Source organism: Piliocolobus tephrosceles, chromosome 8 (genome assembly GCF_002776525.5).
Source record: "Piliocolobus tephrosceles isolate RC106 chromosome 8, ASM277652v3, whole genome shotgun sequence".
Taxonomy (NCBI): domain Eukaryota; kingdom Metazoa; phylum Chordata; class Mammalia; order Primates; family Cercopithecidae; genus Piliocolobus; species Piliocolobus tephrosceles.
Window position 1 is genome coordinate 146,428,417 of NC_045441.1, and position 16,050 is coordinate 146,444,466.

Here is a 16,050-nt window from a genome sequence, read left to right on the forward strand (position 1 = left end):
CACACACTCATACACACATGCACAAACCGATACACATCTACCTGACACACACACTCATACACACACATTCATACACACTCATACACACACACGCACATATGCACAAACTGATACACATCTACCCGACACTCACATTCATACACACACACATACACACAAACCAATACACATCTACCCGACATGCACACTCATACACACGCAAATATGCAGATACACATCAACCCAACAGACACTTATATACAACCCAACACACACTCATGTGCACACACGCACAAATACACATCTACCCAACACACACTCATATACACACACATGCATATGCACAAATACATGTCTACCCAACATACAGTCACATACACACACGCACAGATACATGTCTATGCAACATACACACTCATATAAACACACATGTGCACATACGCACAGATACACACATTTACCCAACACACACACTCACATACATATGCACAAATACACATTTACCCAACATACGCTTATATACACACACGCACATACACACAGATACACATCTACCCAACACACACTTATACACACACATGCGTATGCACAGATACACACACGCCTCCCCCACATACACACTGATACACACGCACAGATACACATCTACCCCACATACACACTCATACACACACACATTTACCCAACATACACTCATTCACGCGTGGGTGTGTGTACAGCCAGGCAGACACATACACACACGTGTGGGTGTGTGTACAGCCAGGCAGACACGTCCTTCTCTTTGAAACACCACTTCCTTCACTTGAAGAACACACAAAACTTGTACAAAGCAAAGCATCAAATGTCAGATTCATTAACGGGGTGTCCTGAGAACAGGCCAGCCGCTTGTGCCTTGCCGGGCCGGTGATGTTTCAATTCTGAGACTCGTTAAGTTCAGATCGACATGAGGGTGGGGAAAGAGCCTCGCTGCTGTGAAGCTCCTTCTTCCCTCTGAAGGGCGCCCACACCAGGATATCTGGGCCACTTTGGTGCAAAACAGATAAAGCACCTGGAGTCCTTCCTGACAGGCAGGAGTCCGGTGCGTAGCAGTTTCCGGGGCGGCGTCCCGCCCCGCATTCCTGCGCCAGCCGTGCCCAGGCCTTGCTGTACACCTGCCTGCCCTGAGACCCCACCTTCCTGGCCCCCGCTGAAGGTGATTCTGACCCACAGACAGGCACTGCCTGCAAATAACAAGTCAGGACCAAGAACGCAGGAAGGGATTTGCTTGGTTTGGTTTTGTTTGATGCACCTCAGAGAACGGCTCTCAAGCTCTGGAACCCAGCTCAGAAGCACCAGGAGGAGCCACCGGCCAGGCACCTGGCCGCCCTCCGCGCCTGAGACTCCAGGGATGCCTGCACCCCATTATTCAGTTAAAGACACTTAAAAGCATACGCATCCCCCACAGCAAGGAGGCACCCCCCCTCCAGCCTGCTGGGACGAGCCCTCCCTCGGCGCACAGGACCTGAGCCAGGGCTGCTACTCACTCTCTGTCTGTCACGATGTAGCCCCGCGCCTCTTCCTCGGAAGGCTTGACCTCCAATTGCAGGCCGTCGCCGAGGGCCTCCTGAGCACCTGCTGGAAGGCTCTGCTCCTCCTCCAAGGGCCCAGGCATCTGGTTTTGGAGCTCCCCAAACACGCCTGCCCCGGGCTCCGAATGCGGCTGCTGCCCCAGCAGGTCTTTGGAATACGTCTGGCTCTTGACGTTCTCCACTCCGGCAGTCTCCTCTTCTGAAGACAGGGAAGCCTCGGGGCGCTCGGATTTCTTCCTCTCCATTTTGAGGGGCTTTGCAAAGGGGAGGGCTCCAGGCGAGAGTCGAGACCCGTGGTCCTGCAGGAGGCCCCCGAGTGTGGCACTCAGACGATGGACCTGGCAGAGAGGACATTCTGTGAGGGCCACCTGCAAAAGGCATGCTGATGTGACACATGCAATCAAGGGCTGCCCGGGACAGAGTCACCATGGGGATGACATGGGCAGCCTGGAAGGAGAGTGGGGGAGGAAGGCAAAGTGTGTTCAGTCTATATTTAGAATGACATCTAGGTGAGCACGGGGTGTGAGGGCGCTGAGTATCCAAATCAATTACGTGCTGTTCTCTCCTCCCTTCTAACCCCCTCACACACATGCACACACACACACCTCTCTGAAGAATCAGATTTTGTAGAGTCAGTGTAGGTCTTTGACACTGATATTTTTAAAAATTAACTGTGTGATATCAAGATTCCATCCCAGCCCTCTAGAAGCAACGAACACCACCTAATAATAATAATAATAATAATAATAATAATAATAATAATAATAAATTTGCATCGACTGAGCTCTTCCAGCACACAGAGGCGCTGTCCTAAATGTGTCATATGCATGAACACACTGAGTCCTCACGTAAGCCCATGGGCGGGAAACGCTCAGTAACCCCAGTTCGCAGAAGGGGAGACGGAGGCACAAAGCGATGAACCCACGAGTGGGCACGTCACAGGGTTGTGTAATTGATTCTAATGATACCTGAGGGATCTGTGGTTCCCACATGGGCAGCGCTCTCCCAGCCGGATCCCCTTTTCCCGGACGAGCCACCCCTCGGAACCCCCCCGCACCTCTGCTGACTATGTGTCGGATACGGACGTGCTTTGTGTGGGTTCTCACTTAATTACTCCTCCAACCCCATAAATAAAGGGTGAGTTTCACCTTTAATTTGTAGACTCTGGGGTTTACAGAGGTTAAATATCAAATTATTGGTACCAGATCACAAAGGTCATGCTTATCAGATCCAGAATCGGAACTCAGATCGAAGGGCGTCAAAGACGTGATCTCCACCCCTGGGCGCACTGCCCTCCCGGGCACCCCACACTGCCCTCCCGGGCACCCCACACTGCTTCCTAAGAAACACGGGGCTGCTCCTGCCGCTGGCACATGCCAGGCAGGCCTCGGACACCTTATGGTGCATGTGGTGCCAAAAGTCTTATGTCTACTTGGCAGGTTTTTTCCAACCATGAAATTATATCCTCAATATTATATTAGACGGAAACAGGAAAATCTGATTCGCTTTATGACTCACTTTGCCAAAACACACTTTTAAGAAAATTAAGGAAGGACTATAGAGGCAATTATTCCCATTTTGGCTACAAATTACAACTATTCCTTTTGTGTTTTTTAAAATTTAAACAAAATAGTAGTGTGATAAAAACACTGCGTAACTTCGGATCCTCAATAACAATAGGACGTAGCCATTGACGTCACTCAACAGAACTAGGAAAAGGCATAATATTGTCACTTAAATTGTGTTTCATGTGAGAAGAAAGATGTTTTTAAATAAATAAGAAGTCAGAAAATACAACACTCACATACCCTTTTTGGGAAACAGAATAGCTTGAAAATATACCCCAAGGCCGGGCGCGGTGGCTCAAGCCCGTAATCCCAGCACTTTGGGAGGCCGAGACGGGTGGATCACGAGGTCAGGAGATCAAGACCATACCTGGTCTACACGGTGAAACCCCGTCTCTACTAAAAAATACAAAAAACTAGCCGGGCGAGATGGCGGGCGCCTGTAGTCCCAGCTACTCAGGAGGCTGAGGCGGGCGCCTGTAGTCCTCAGCTACTCAGGAGGCTGAGGCGTCAACCCGGGAGGCAGAGCTTGCAGTGAGCCGAGATCGCGCCACTGCACTCCAGCCTGGGTGACAGAGCGAGACTCCGTCTCAAAATATATATATATATATCTGTGGTTCATATATATATACATACATACATATATATATATGTATTCCCCAAACAGAACTAAATCAAAATTCCACACATGAGGATGAAAAGGCTGTGGTCTAAAAGTCAGGGAGTCTTCGGCTAACGGCAGGCCCCTGGAGCGTTCCCTGCCCCTCCGGCGGGAGGGCTGGGTCTCCCCGACTCCCTAAATGAGGAAATGTGTTTCTCAGCCCCACTTCTCCCTCCACAGCTCAGACGGCAGGTCCCACCACTTCTGATGGAAATTTGAAATAAGAACTGCTGATATTTTCTTCCTGTACTTGCCAACAGGCACAGAACCACAAACCACTAAGAGAATCTGAGGAGAGAATGACTAACCAAAGTCTCTTCTTTCTCCACCCCCAAAACTGGGTTTCCCTGAGCCACGCAATGTCACTGCTGTTGCTTAGGATGGTTCTTCATCCTTCGGCCTTGTATTAATGACCAAAGGTTCTTAAAGGGGGAGAAACTAGGAGGCTAACCGACTTAACGGGCAAGGCCAGCGTCTAGCGCGTGGACATCGCCTGTGACTGGGCCCTTCTTCCAACTGCCTCCGGAGCAGCATGGCCCGTGGGGGCTCTGGGATGGCAGAGCGTCCTCTGCCTGTGGCACCCAGTGCCTTGGCCATGAGCCACATGCAACTAACAGGCCGCTGGCCTGAGCCCAGTGCAGCCGAGGCACTGCATCTTTTATTTATTTAATTTTAATCAATTTAAATGTAGGTTTAGATGGCCAGATGTGGCCAGCAATGCCGCACGGGACAGTCAGGTGTGAGTGCGCTGAACCCCTCAGGAATCCGCACGTGCAGGAGGCACCAAATGAGCAAAGCGAGGGGGAAATTCCAGGAAATATTAATTTTCTTCTTTGCATTTACCATGATTTTCATATTTCTACCATAGATAAATTCGGTTATAATTTGAAAAGAGATATTTCGTATCCAAATATACTCATTTTTGTATGTTCTCTTTCTACTGTTTTTCAATTTGGAGATTATGAGGGGTTTCTCCATAACCTTCTGGGAAAAAAAACTTTTGTATTTCATAAATGTTCCCACACTATGAAAAAAAGATCACCGACTTCCACATTTAACATGAAACAAACACCACAGACTTCATCTTACCTCTTGGTAAAGTCCATCATCGTCGTCCTGAACTCCGTCATCTGTAAAAGACACCAGTGTTACCAAAACCCTCCTCAAGAATGTCATCGCAGGGCGTCACAGGCATGAAAAGGGTGACCATGCAGACCTTCCATGTGAAAGATGAGGGGTGATGCTGCTGGACTAAGTCCTGCCTTAGAGTAAACCTTTTCTGTTTATAGCACCAATGGCACTCTACAAACTTCGCAAAAGAGGAGGGAGGAGGGGACCGAGGAGCTACATGGCAGATGTGAAGGCAGCCACCACGACCTCGCCCGGCTCCGTGGGTCTCACGTGATCGTCAATGTTAACTCACGGCAAGAAAACCCATCGTACCCAGCGGTTCACATCACGAAAAAGCAAAGTGAAGCCTTCACCAAAACCACCTCACAATGAAGATGGCTTCAGAATCCACTGACTTAGGTTATTTCACTGGGGCCAATGTTTCTCTCTAAATAGGTATCCCGGCCGGGCGCGGTGGCTCACGCCTGTGATTCCAGCACTTTGGGAGGCCAAGGTGGGCGGATCACTTGAGGTCAGGAGTTGGCGATCAGCCTGGCCAACATAGTGAAACCCCATCTCTACTAAAAATACAAAAAATTAGCTGGGCGTGGTAGCACACACTTGTAATCCCAGCTACTTGGGAGGCTGAGGCAGGAGAATCACTTGAACCCGGGAGGTGGAGGTTGCAGTGAGCCGAGATCGCATCACTGCACTGCAGCCTGGGTGAAGAGCAAGACTCCATCTCAAAAAAATAAAATAAAATAATAAATATCCTACTTGCAGTGCCCAAAGGTGCGTGACTCATGGCACCTGGACAGTCACCCCTGGGGACAGCACGCACACCAGGGCCTCCTACGTCCCTCCTAGCCCTGGTGCGAGTCCTGATTCCTTCAACCACTGGGCCACCGCCTAACACAGGCCCTACTGGATGCAGTTCCACCCCTCCCCTGCACGCTGCTCATCAGCCAAGTCAGGCTTCCAGCTTCCAGCAGGCCCCCCCTGCACCCGTGTGGACAGAGGGGCACGTCTGTCATTTGGTTTTCGGCATGTACTTGTAGGCCGGCCATGTGTGGGGAGCTGAGCTAGGTGCTTTCTCGCATCTCCACGCTGCGAGAAGCCATCAGGCTGCAGAAGTCCCAGTTGGCCCATGGGGCCTCCATAGGGCTCCAGCTGCTGCCGGGTTGGGGTGCCAGGGGGCTGCTTTCTGCTTCCCCAGCGGCCTCAGAGGACCGATGCACACAGACATCTGAATGATCCCCTCTCACTCCACTATTTAAATATTTGACAATATTCACTGGTACACAGTCCAAACACAACACTTCTCATCACGCCTGTTTTCCTGACTCAGAGCCTCAGCATGGAGGATTGAAACCTCCTCACAGAGAGCAATCTGCCGTTCAACGTAATTGCTCTGGTAGGCTTAGTCTGTTAAGAAAGCTTTTAGAGGCAAAAGTTCAAACAGATAAAAAATCATTAATACAGATCCCCATCTCCCCAGCAGAAAGCCCACATTGCACTTGGTGAGCCAGCGGTCTCTGCACAGCCCTGAGGCCTCCCCTCCCCGCAGCACCCCTGGGAGTGGGCACCCATGGCGCTGGAGTCACCTGGAAAGCTTTCTCCATGGAGGGCGGCCTTGGGGCCATCCGCCTGTTCTCCAGACTCTCCCAGGGCCGCTTTTCCAGGGCCGCCTAGAGCTCCTCTGTGGTCCATGCCTTGCATCAGGCCAGCCATCAGCTCGGCCATGCCGTCCAGCTCCAGGTCACTCAGGCCCCTCACCTCAGCCGGCTGCCTCTGCAGGTCTTTCAGGAGGGTGTGAATCCGTGCTCCTAGGGGCACACACACAAACACGAGGACATGGTGGGTGGACGAATGCAAAGGCAAGGGCCTCCGGGCTGCAGGGGTGTGGCGGGCGTCTGCGGCGTCCCAAAGCAGTGGCCACCTAGGGCCAGGTGCAGGCCGGCACTCTGAGAATATTGGGATATTGGACTTGAATCTCAAATCCACCTGATCCTGTGGCCGTCACTAGTTCAGTTCCCTGGAGGTGGAAAGCCCATAGAATGGAAGAACAGACTCATCCACCCGCTCAAGAGGATGGAAAGCACGACTTCCGGAAAACACTGGAATGACCAAGCCAGGAAGAGAGACGGGCTGGGCAACTTCATGTCCTCCAGGTGATAAAAGAATGGGATGAGCTGTGCCCCCCTCACCTGGCAGAAGGAGAAACAATGCCTGGCAAGAACAGCACCCTGCCCAGCACACCCTGCCCAGCACACCCTGCCCGGCACACTCTGCCTGGCACACTCTGCCCTTCCCAACACACCCTGCCTGGCACACCCTGCCCAGCACACCCTGCCTGGCACACTCTGCCCTTCCCAACACACCCTGCCCTGCCTGGCACACCCTTCCCAACACACCCTGCCCGGCACACCCTGCCCCGCACACCCTGCCCCCACACCCCGCCCTGGCACACCTTGCCCCAGCACACCCAGGCCGCGCACTCTGCCCCCCACACCCTGCCCCCCACACTGCCCCCACCACACCCTGCTTGGCACACCCTGCCCGGTACAGAAGAGCACCGCAGAAGCGGGCAGCCATTGTTATTCCCACACTTTCTCCTGCTACAACAAGTAGAGAAAAGCCTCCATAGACTTTGGCCACCAGCATATCCTAAATACGACACGGTGGCCCCAGCTGTCCATGTGCTGTGTGTGAGAATACATCTGTAAGTGAATGGATAACTCAGGAGGCCAGATGCAGCTCTTTTTCCAAAGCCAGCCCCTCAAGCCTCTGCTGGAAGTCTAGCTAACAACAAGATTATAGAGATGATAGTGGCCTGGGGGCCAGGGGACCCTCTGCTCTGTGGGGGCTCAGGAACGCCTGAGTGGGAGGAGCTTGGGGCCCACAGTGGATGGCCCATCCTGAGCCCCTGGAGCGAGCCTCTGCCTCTAGTTGTGGCAAGGATGCCCCCGGCTGTCACCTGGGTAGAGACAGGAGATGAGGATGTCAGACAAACCCTCCTGTGACAGCAAAGGTCGCGCCTGTTGATTAAACATAGTGGAAACGTGCTACATCCAAAGACGCCATTTTCCAAAAAAAGACCCTTAAGATCTAGGCTGAGTGTGACACGGGTGGGAAGCCCCTCACCCTCCGTGCTTGCTTCTGAGACCCCCACACACACCCTTACACTCCACATGTCCCCACCCCTCCATAGTGCAGGTGGAGACCAAGCCCCTCGCTGTGATGAAGGTGGGTGGGGGCCTCCGGTTACATCCCACATTAACCAGCCTCAGCCGCAGGCCCTCTCTGTACAGTTCATCTGTGTTTTGCTTGTTTGTTCACTTGATAATGACAATGTAAAATAATGATAATGATGATGTAAAATAAAAGTAATGTGATTACTTTTATAATCAGAGAAGAAGCGACAGAAATTCTCTCTGGGGGTGCCTGCCCTCAGTGCCTGACCTGGGTGCTCCTCCCCAATGCTGGGTCTCCGTGAGTGCCCAGTAAGATGGGGTGGAGGGTGGGGGCCTGTCACAGGACTGGCACCCCCGGGGATCCTGGACAGAGAGGCTGGGAAAGCAGAGGTGCTGGGGGATAGGGAACCCAGGCCCTTGGCTCCCACGCGGCTCAGCCGTCTCGTGCAGAGCAGCAGAGATCACCGAGTGAAGACAGTGGAGGGGCCGTGCACTTATCCACATCACGACTCACTGTTTCTGGACAGGTGTAAGGGCAGGTGCAAGACAGTCCCCCAGGCTGAGGCTGGGGTCAAAGGTAGGGCTGGTGAGGCAACTAGAATGGAGGGACGGAGCACCTGGTTGATGGTCTTTGCAAAGGGTGTCTTGCACACAGGGCCACAGTGGCACCCCAGGCTGAGTGCTGGGCAGTGGCAGAGTGCACGGTGTGGGGAACAGGAATCCTGCATGCCATGTGGAGACATGGCAGAGCCCCTCTTGTGTGTAGGTGAAAACACAGAGGCTACGTCCTCAGAGGAAACGCCACTAGCATGAACCAACTCTAATGACATCTAAACACAGGCACACAGGGTCAAAGCCTCATCCAAGAATGTGACTGCTGCCGGAAAAGCCCCTTAAAGGAAGGTAGCAGGGTCTAGGCCCCCGCTTCAGACAAGCAGCAACAGATGCAGGAGGAGGCAGAAAAACAGAACCGAAAATCGAGAATAGGGCAGTCGCTGATTAGAGCGAGGAGATCAGGCCATTCGCGGAGCTGCCGTAGCCACGGCGAGACGGGTGCACCCACTGACTCAGCAGAGTGGGGAACGTAAAACAGAATCCAATACACATTCTGTAAGTGAAGAGCAGAGCGTCCGAACTTTAAAATCTTACGGAAGGACACAACGGAAGAAACGGTTTGTGAATCTGAGGACAGATCACAGAAGTGATCACCATTGGAAGAGCGGAACAGGAGACGTTCTGCGGAACCTCAGTAACCCCTGGGGCAGGCCAAGCCACTGCACTATTGCTGGAGTCAGGAGGGAATGGGACAAGACACACCTGAAAGAAAGCCCAGGCATCTCTCAGATCTGGGGAAGAATATTCACTCAGGGACTCAAGACAGTCACTCAGCTCCAAGATAATAAAATGCAAGGATAAGCACGCGGTAACTCTGGCCAAGCTGCTGAGAGCCAGAGGTGGAGAAGATCCCTGGGAAGCAGCTGGGGTTGGGGCGGGGGACAGACACGCTCCACACGCAAGAACGGAAAGGGTCCTGTAAGAACAACGTGTTTGATACAATGTGCACAGTCAGGCATTTGACGTTACAGATAATGAACGCCACATTTGAAGGGTTGAAAGAAAAATCATTCAATCCAGGAGTTTATATCCAATGACAAGATCCTTCCAATGAGAGGGCGAAGGAGAGACATTTTCGTATCACGTACGTGAACAAAGCTGGGACAGCGGGTCCCGGGGGCCCACACCACCAGACAGAAGCCCAGAGCTACGGGAGAAGCCAAGAAGCTCCTGAAAGGGTAAATACGTGGTTACATAGACAAGAAAGACTGTCTTCTTTACTCCTCTTACTTTATCTGAAAAACAACTGATTGTTAGTAAGGAAAAATTATTACCACTTTAAGGTAGGGTTCATAAAACAGCTGCAGGTGTGACCTGGATGGCGCAAGAGGCTAGAGGGACCTGGAGCCTCCTCACCACGTCCAGGAAGTGGCACGATGACAACTCCAAGGAGACTGTTTCCAACAAAGGCACCAGGACATTTCAACAGAGAAAGGAAAAAGGACATCTTCCGTGTTACCCAGAAATTGGACTTGTAAGTGTTTACCCAAGAGAAGTGAAACCCACGACCACAAGAGTCAAACGAGACTGGGGGTAGCAGCCTGACTCCTAATAGTTCCACAGACAGAGTCTAAGGTCCATGTGCCCGGCAACAGGAGCGCGGATGAGGAGGCCACATCCACACCAGCACTGAGCCAGAAGGAACCACAGAGACGAGAAAAATGGGGACAGACCTAGAACCAGTCAGGCTGAGTGAGAGAAGCCGGTCACCAGAGAGTCCACCGAATCCTGTTAACGGAAGATGAAGTTCAACGATGGGCAAGGTCTGCCCAGGGCAGCCAGAGCTGCGTCACCTGCAGGAGGGGCTGGGGCAGGAGGAAGCATTGGGTGTGAGGGTGTGCCGTGCAGCGTGGCCGCTGGTTCCATGCGCATGTGTCCAGCGCATCGTCATGTCCACCCGCGATCTGCGCATCTTACCGTGTGTACACTCCACCTCCACAGCAGCAATAAAGACTCGGCCCTGAAGAAGACTGATGGGCCCATTTCCCAGCTTTGAAGGAAAATCTGACTTTCTTATGTATTCAGTGTTGAAATCTCTGTCCTCATAAACGTTTATGTAAGATAGCTCATGGCCACGTCTCTACCTTCTTGAATGACACTGGCAGAGTGACGCAGAGGGGACACAGCCTGTCCTGGACCCCACTGGGGTCTCACTGCGACCCTCCACTGTAGGGGGTCCCGCTGCCACCCTCCACCCTAGAGGGATCTCGGTGCAGCCCTTCACCCTAGACGGGTCCCGCTGCAACCTTCCCCCCTAGACGGATCCCACTGCGACCCTCCACCCTAGGGGGATCTTGGCACAACCCTCTACACTAGAAGTGGAGGAATTATTTCTGCTTTTTACAAATTAAGAAATTTAGGCATTTTAGTTTTTTTTGTCTGCGCCAAATGCATCACCAGGCCTGGGCTGCAGCCTGCAGTGTCTGCACAGGGCTCGACCGTGATGCTGCCTGTGGCACCCCCGTTCACTCAGCCACACGTCCTGTCCTCTCCCCACGGCACGGGCTCTGTCTCGTCCATGTCGAGGCAGCGGGGCTGGCACCCAGTCCCCATGCGCCCCGTTCACTGCACACGCAGGACAGGAGTCCGTGTCTGGGGCCGTCTAGACTCTTATCACTTTCCAAACACAAGCGCTGGCAGCCTGTGGTGAGTTCTTTGAGGGAAATTTTTTTCAGTGTACTCTCTTTTACCCATTAATTGAAGTTCGTTCTTTGGGGGCATCTTGCTACATGGCTGTAAGGACACATTTTTTTGAAGTGTTTTGCTTCATTTCTGAACACTCTGCGCTGCGCCCCACCCCCCACCAGGGTCCTGTGTGGAAAGGGTCACAGCCACAAGCCTCTGACCTTTCTGTTTGAAAAACAGAGTCCCGTCAGCGCCACTCCAGACTTCCTGTTGATGACTAAGACCCTCTGATGGAAAGGCCTGAGCGTCCACGACAGGCGTTTCTGAGACAGCAGCATGTCTACGTAGTTTAGCATGGGATGAAGCGGACAGAGTCGTTTAAAGTCAGTCTGTACACGACATGTGTGATGGACACGGGCATTCTGATCGGAGCGCGCTGGACGTCCACTGCCACCGACATCCCCTGCTGGGGTGGCCAAGCCGACAGTAAAGCCTCCGAATTGCTTGGCACACAGTGGCGGCTTCTTTACCGTCAGGTTGAAGTGTCTGTATTAACCCCACATTTCTGATGCTCTGACACCTGGGGCCCTGCTGACCCTGGGGGCTGCCCCTCCCACAAACAGCCAACGTCCAGACAGTGAACAGTCGCCCACTCCACACGCTCTCCACATGCAAACCCTGCAATCCAGAGCCCTCACCCACCTCCGCCTCTGTGGGCTCACACTCCAGGCCACTGGCCTAGTCCCCCTGGGGCAGGGACCAGACACGGGCAGCCCCTGGCCCCGGAGCAGCTGGAACTATTCCAACTGGGCAGTCCTGTCCCAGATGACCCTGCCTTGCCCTCGCCCAGCCTCCTGACTGAACCTGGTGCATCTCTGTATTGACCTGTGGCGTGGCCTGCCCCTTCCTCTCAAAATCTGTAAGTAACAAACTGCTGTTTCAATAGCAGCTGGACCCAGATCTCTTGGACTCGCCATCCTAAATCATAACAAACCTGCCGTTCAAAACAGAAGAAGGGAAACACAGGGATCAGCACGGAGGCCCTTACTCTTTTGTTCTTTCATTAGCCTCGAGCCTCGGAGGGGGGGGCCAGCCTCCCTTCTCCGCACCCCCAGGTCCCACCAACCGCCACACATCAGCCCTCACCATGCGTTCACTGACGGAACGCTGCCTTCAAAGAAAACTTCCAGCGACAAACTCAGGAAAATACGTCTCACTTTCTCACAAACAAAAACATGCATAAAACCGCAGCAAAGCCCGTCTTCACCGCCACTCCTGTCTGCAGGTGACAAAGGGCTGAAGGGCTGGACAGTCCCAGGTCAACAGCACCTGTGTCCCAGCTCCTTCCACACCGACAGGCTCACACTGTTTCCCAGAGAAGATAACAGATGTGCTCCAGAATTAAAGGTGTGTGCGTATCACAGCCCTCGGTGCTGCTTTGAAAATGTGCTGCTCATTGTAGCTTTCAGAATCAGAAGAGCCATCTCGGCCTCGCAGCGGAGCCACCGAGCCACGAGCCCAGAGCAACCTTTCCGTTTTCATTCACTGCAGTCTCCGCCCACCCCAGATCCCTTTCTTTCCCAGCGATTATCATCGCGGCAGTCTTATCTCGCTCGTCCATGTCCACAGGTCCAATGCTGGCAACAAAGGGCTCACTCGTCCCAAAGAAAATGGAAATAAGGAAGTGCGGGAATGGGGAGGAAGAGCTGTGTCTGGAGAAGTCGGCGGCCACAGGCAAGAGCCCGAGTTCTGCAGGGTCCCGGGCTGCACCAGGCAGAGCCCAGAAAACCCAGTGTCTGCCCGCGAGTTCCTAACAGCCCCAGAGAACTGGCAGGAGGCACCAGAGCCCGCGGCAGAAGCTGGCACAGCTGCAAGGAGACCTGAAGGGCCCTTGGCATCAGGCATGGCCGTGCCCAGCAGTCAGCGTCCTCCATGCTTAGGAGGTGAGGGATGTCCCCACACACGCCTAGCACTGGCCGAGATGTGTGTCAGAGTCAGCCCGGCCACGGCTCACAGCGGGCGCCCGTCCCCGCGATGGAATTTCACCGGAGGGAAGGAGACAGGGAGGTGAGCAGTGAGTGGAGGTTGCTAAGGAAAGGTCCATCCTGTGGTCACGAACCAGGGAACACAGGCTCGGCTGCCCAGCCGCCTCCTCGTCAGGTGAGCGGGGCAGGAGGCCCCCGGAGTCACGACCTCACCAGAGGCCTCGTCTGGGGCAAAGTCCATTATTTCCGATGTCACAATTCGCAGGACATGGTGGGGCCTCCAAGTGTGGTAGAAAAATTCACTTCCAAGTCCAAAGATCCCTTCTGCCCTCCCAGAAAAAAGGACTCTCCATACACTAGCTTGGCACAGCCGGCACTGCAAGGCCTGGGAGCCTCCACCTGTGCCTGTGGACACTCGTCTGTAGACAGACACCGCCTTCCTGAGCTCCCAGGCAGCACAGCGGCCACCGTCCCCGCCACAGCCGGAGCCCTGCAGAGCTGTCACCATCCCCCCGCCCCCGCCGCAGCCAGAGCTCCCCAGGGCAGCAGCCCTGGGTCACCGCCCGTCTGGACGACCCCACTGCAGCTCCAGAGAAGGTGACGTGGTCCATGCGGGGGCAAGTTTGGAACAGAGTTCCATTAACCATTCTTCTGCAAGGCCCTGTGTCTCCTAAGGAGGCCGAAAAGCTGGTTGTGATATTTTGACAAATGGTGAAAGAATAAAAATTATGTGACTTCTCAACAAAGAAGGTTAAATGTTCTCGAATTTGGGATTTCCAGTGAAAATGAATCGTGTTTTGCCATACTGATCCACACATAAACCTTTCCGAGCCCCCCAAGGTTTATAAAATGATGTGCACAGGCTGGGGTATTCAATTCAGAGTGGCTACAGTGTTGCTAGCAGGAAAATGACAAAAGAAAGAGAAAGCAGACATCAGCCGGACACCGTGGCTCACACCTGTAATCCCAGCACTTTGGGAGGCCAAGGCGGGGGAATTGCTTGAGCCCAGGAGTTGGAGACCAGCCTGGGCAGTATAGTAAAACCCCATCTCTACTAAAAATACCAAAAATTAGCTGGGCTTGGTGTCAGGCGCCTGTAATCCCAGCTATTCAGGAGACTAAGCCAGGAGAATCGCTTGAACCTGGGAGGTGGAGGTTGCAGTGAGCTGAGATTGTGCCACTGCACTCAGCCCGGGCAACAGAACAAGACTGAAAAAAAAAAGAAAAGCAAGCAAGCAAGCAGACATCATCACACGTCCCGGGGCGGGGCACTCGCCTTTCCCTGCAGGGCAGGCTGGTGCTTCTCCCACCACCTCGAAGGGAAGAGGCTGCAGTCTGTGTTTCTAACAGCAAACACCGTCACTGTCAACACGGATGAGTCCTGCTTAACACAAAGAAAGAGGCGTGTTGACGCACCCTGAACTTTGCAAAATGATGCTTATTCCCCTCTCAAACCCACACGGAGGCCAAGCACCTGCTCTGAAGGGGAAATCCCACAGCAAGCCACGTTTCCAGAATGCCACGGCTGGGCAAGGTCTCCCTCACATCACAGTGAGAAGGGGCAGCCGTGCCCGGTACAGCCTGGTGCAGTGAGCAGCACGCTCAACCGTACAAACAGCCTGCTTATATAGACAGAGAGAGCTGGGAACACAGAGTCTGTGGAACTGGCAGGCGTCCACCCTTGAGAAACTGAGGCTCTGTGGTGGACCAGGAAGGGAGGAAGAAATGGCGACGTGAACAGAAAGGCCATGGAGCCCAGCGGGAAAGCCAGGGCACCCTGGCCAGATGCGGCCAGGCTCGGCGTGGAGCTGTCAGCGCCGAACCACCAGGGGCTCCTCTGCTGTGACTGCAGCTGCCTGCATGCTTTCTGAGGCCTGGTGATTCTAGAATCTGTAGGGTGTTAGCTCACATTTCTTTCTCCATCATTGCAGCTAGGACCTTGGTTTCCATAGACATAGTTAAAGTTCCCATCAATCCGATCATCCGTCCTCGTGCTGCTCTGCCCTGGGAGTTGCTAGGCTGGACTCCCGTGAAGAAAGGCTGACCATGCTCCCTGAGCCTTGGCCCCAGCGCTTGTGGTCTGTGGTTTTGGGCAAGCTCGCTAATTTCTTCCTGCCTCGGTTTACCTATCTGTGAAATGGTGACAAGTGAGGCATGTGCCCAGCATATGGTAAGTGCTTAATAAATTATAACTATCATCACGAAACAAGGCGATGATGAGAAATCATTTAAGTTTTCCACTCTCTGTGCCCTTTCCCGTCCATTCTAAAAACAAATACTTGGTTCTCCGTGAGAAGCTCTTGCCACAGCTCATTGTGATCCTGAGGTGAGGAGCAAAGAACGCAGTCAGAGAGCCCCTCAGATGCTCCGTGACACGCGCTGACAGGTTCCTTCCAACTTGCTCAAGATCAAAGTCAAGAGTATGCATTTTGAAACTATTTTCTGCCACAATATTAACCAAAAGATTAACCTACATTAAAAAAAACACGAACCTCTCATTAAAGTCAAAGCCAGTGTCCATCCGTCCCTCCCCCCACTCACCTGCCCAGCGATTGCACCGACCGGTATTGGGCATTTATTGTCATCAAAGCCGGGGAACAAACATTATTCTAAAAAACAATAGAAAATTCAAAGCTTCGTTTTCTTGAGGGCTGCGATACTGTTCTCACACCAACACAGACACATTAAAACCAACACAGACACACTAAAACCAACGCAGACACACTAAACCAACGCAGACACACTAAA

The 16,050-nt window shown here is 53.1% G+C and overlaps 1 protein-coding gene across 2 annotated transcripts in view; it reads right to left on the reverse strand.

Moving 5' to 3' along the window:
* Positions 1-16,050, reverse strand: part of PTPRN2 (protein tyrosine phosphatase receptor type N2) — a 984,778-nt gene that overhangs the window by 555,407 nt on the left and 413,321 nt on the right. For both annotated transcript variants that reach the window (XM_023225377.1, XM_023225378.1), the window contains exons 7-9: positions 6,488-6,709; positions 4,863-4,903; positions 1,503-1,885 (exon numbers count right to left, since the gene is read on the reverse strand). In XM_023225377.1, the coding sequence (XP_023081145.1) occupies positions 1,503-1,885; positions 4,863-4,903; positions 6,488-6,709 (646 nt within the window). The remainder of the gene's footprint in view (positions 1-1,502; positions 1,886-4,862; positions 4,904-6,487; positions 6,710-16,050) is intronic.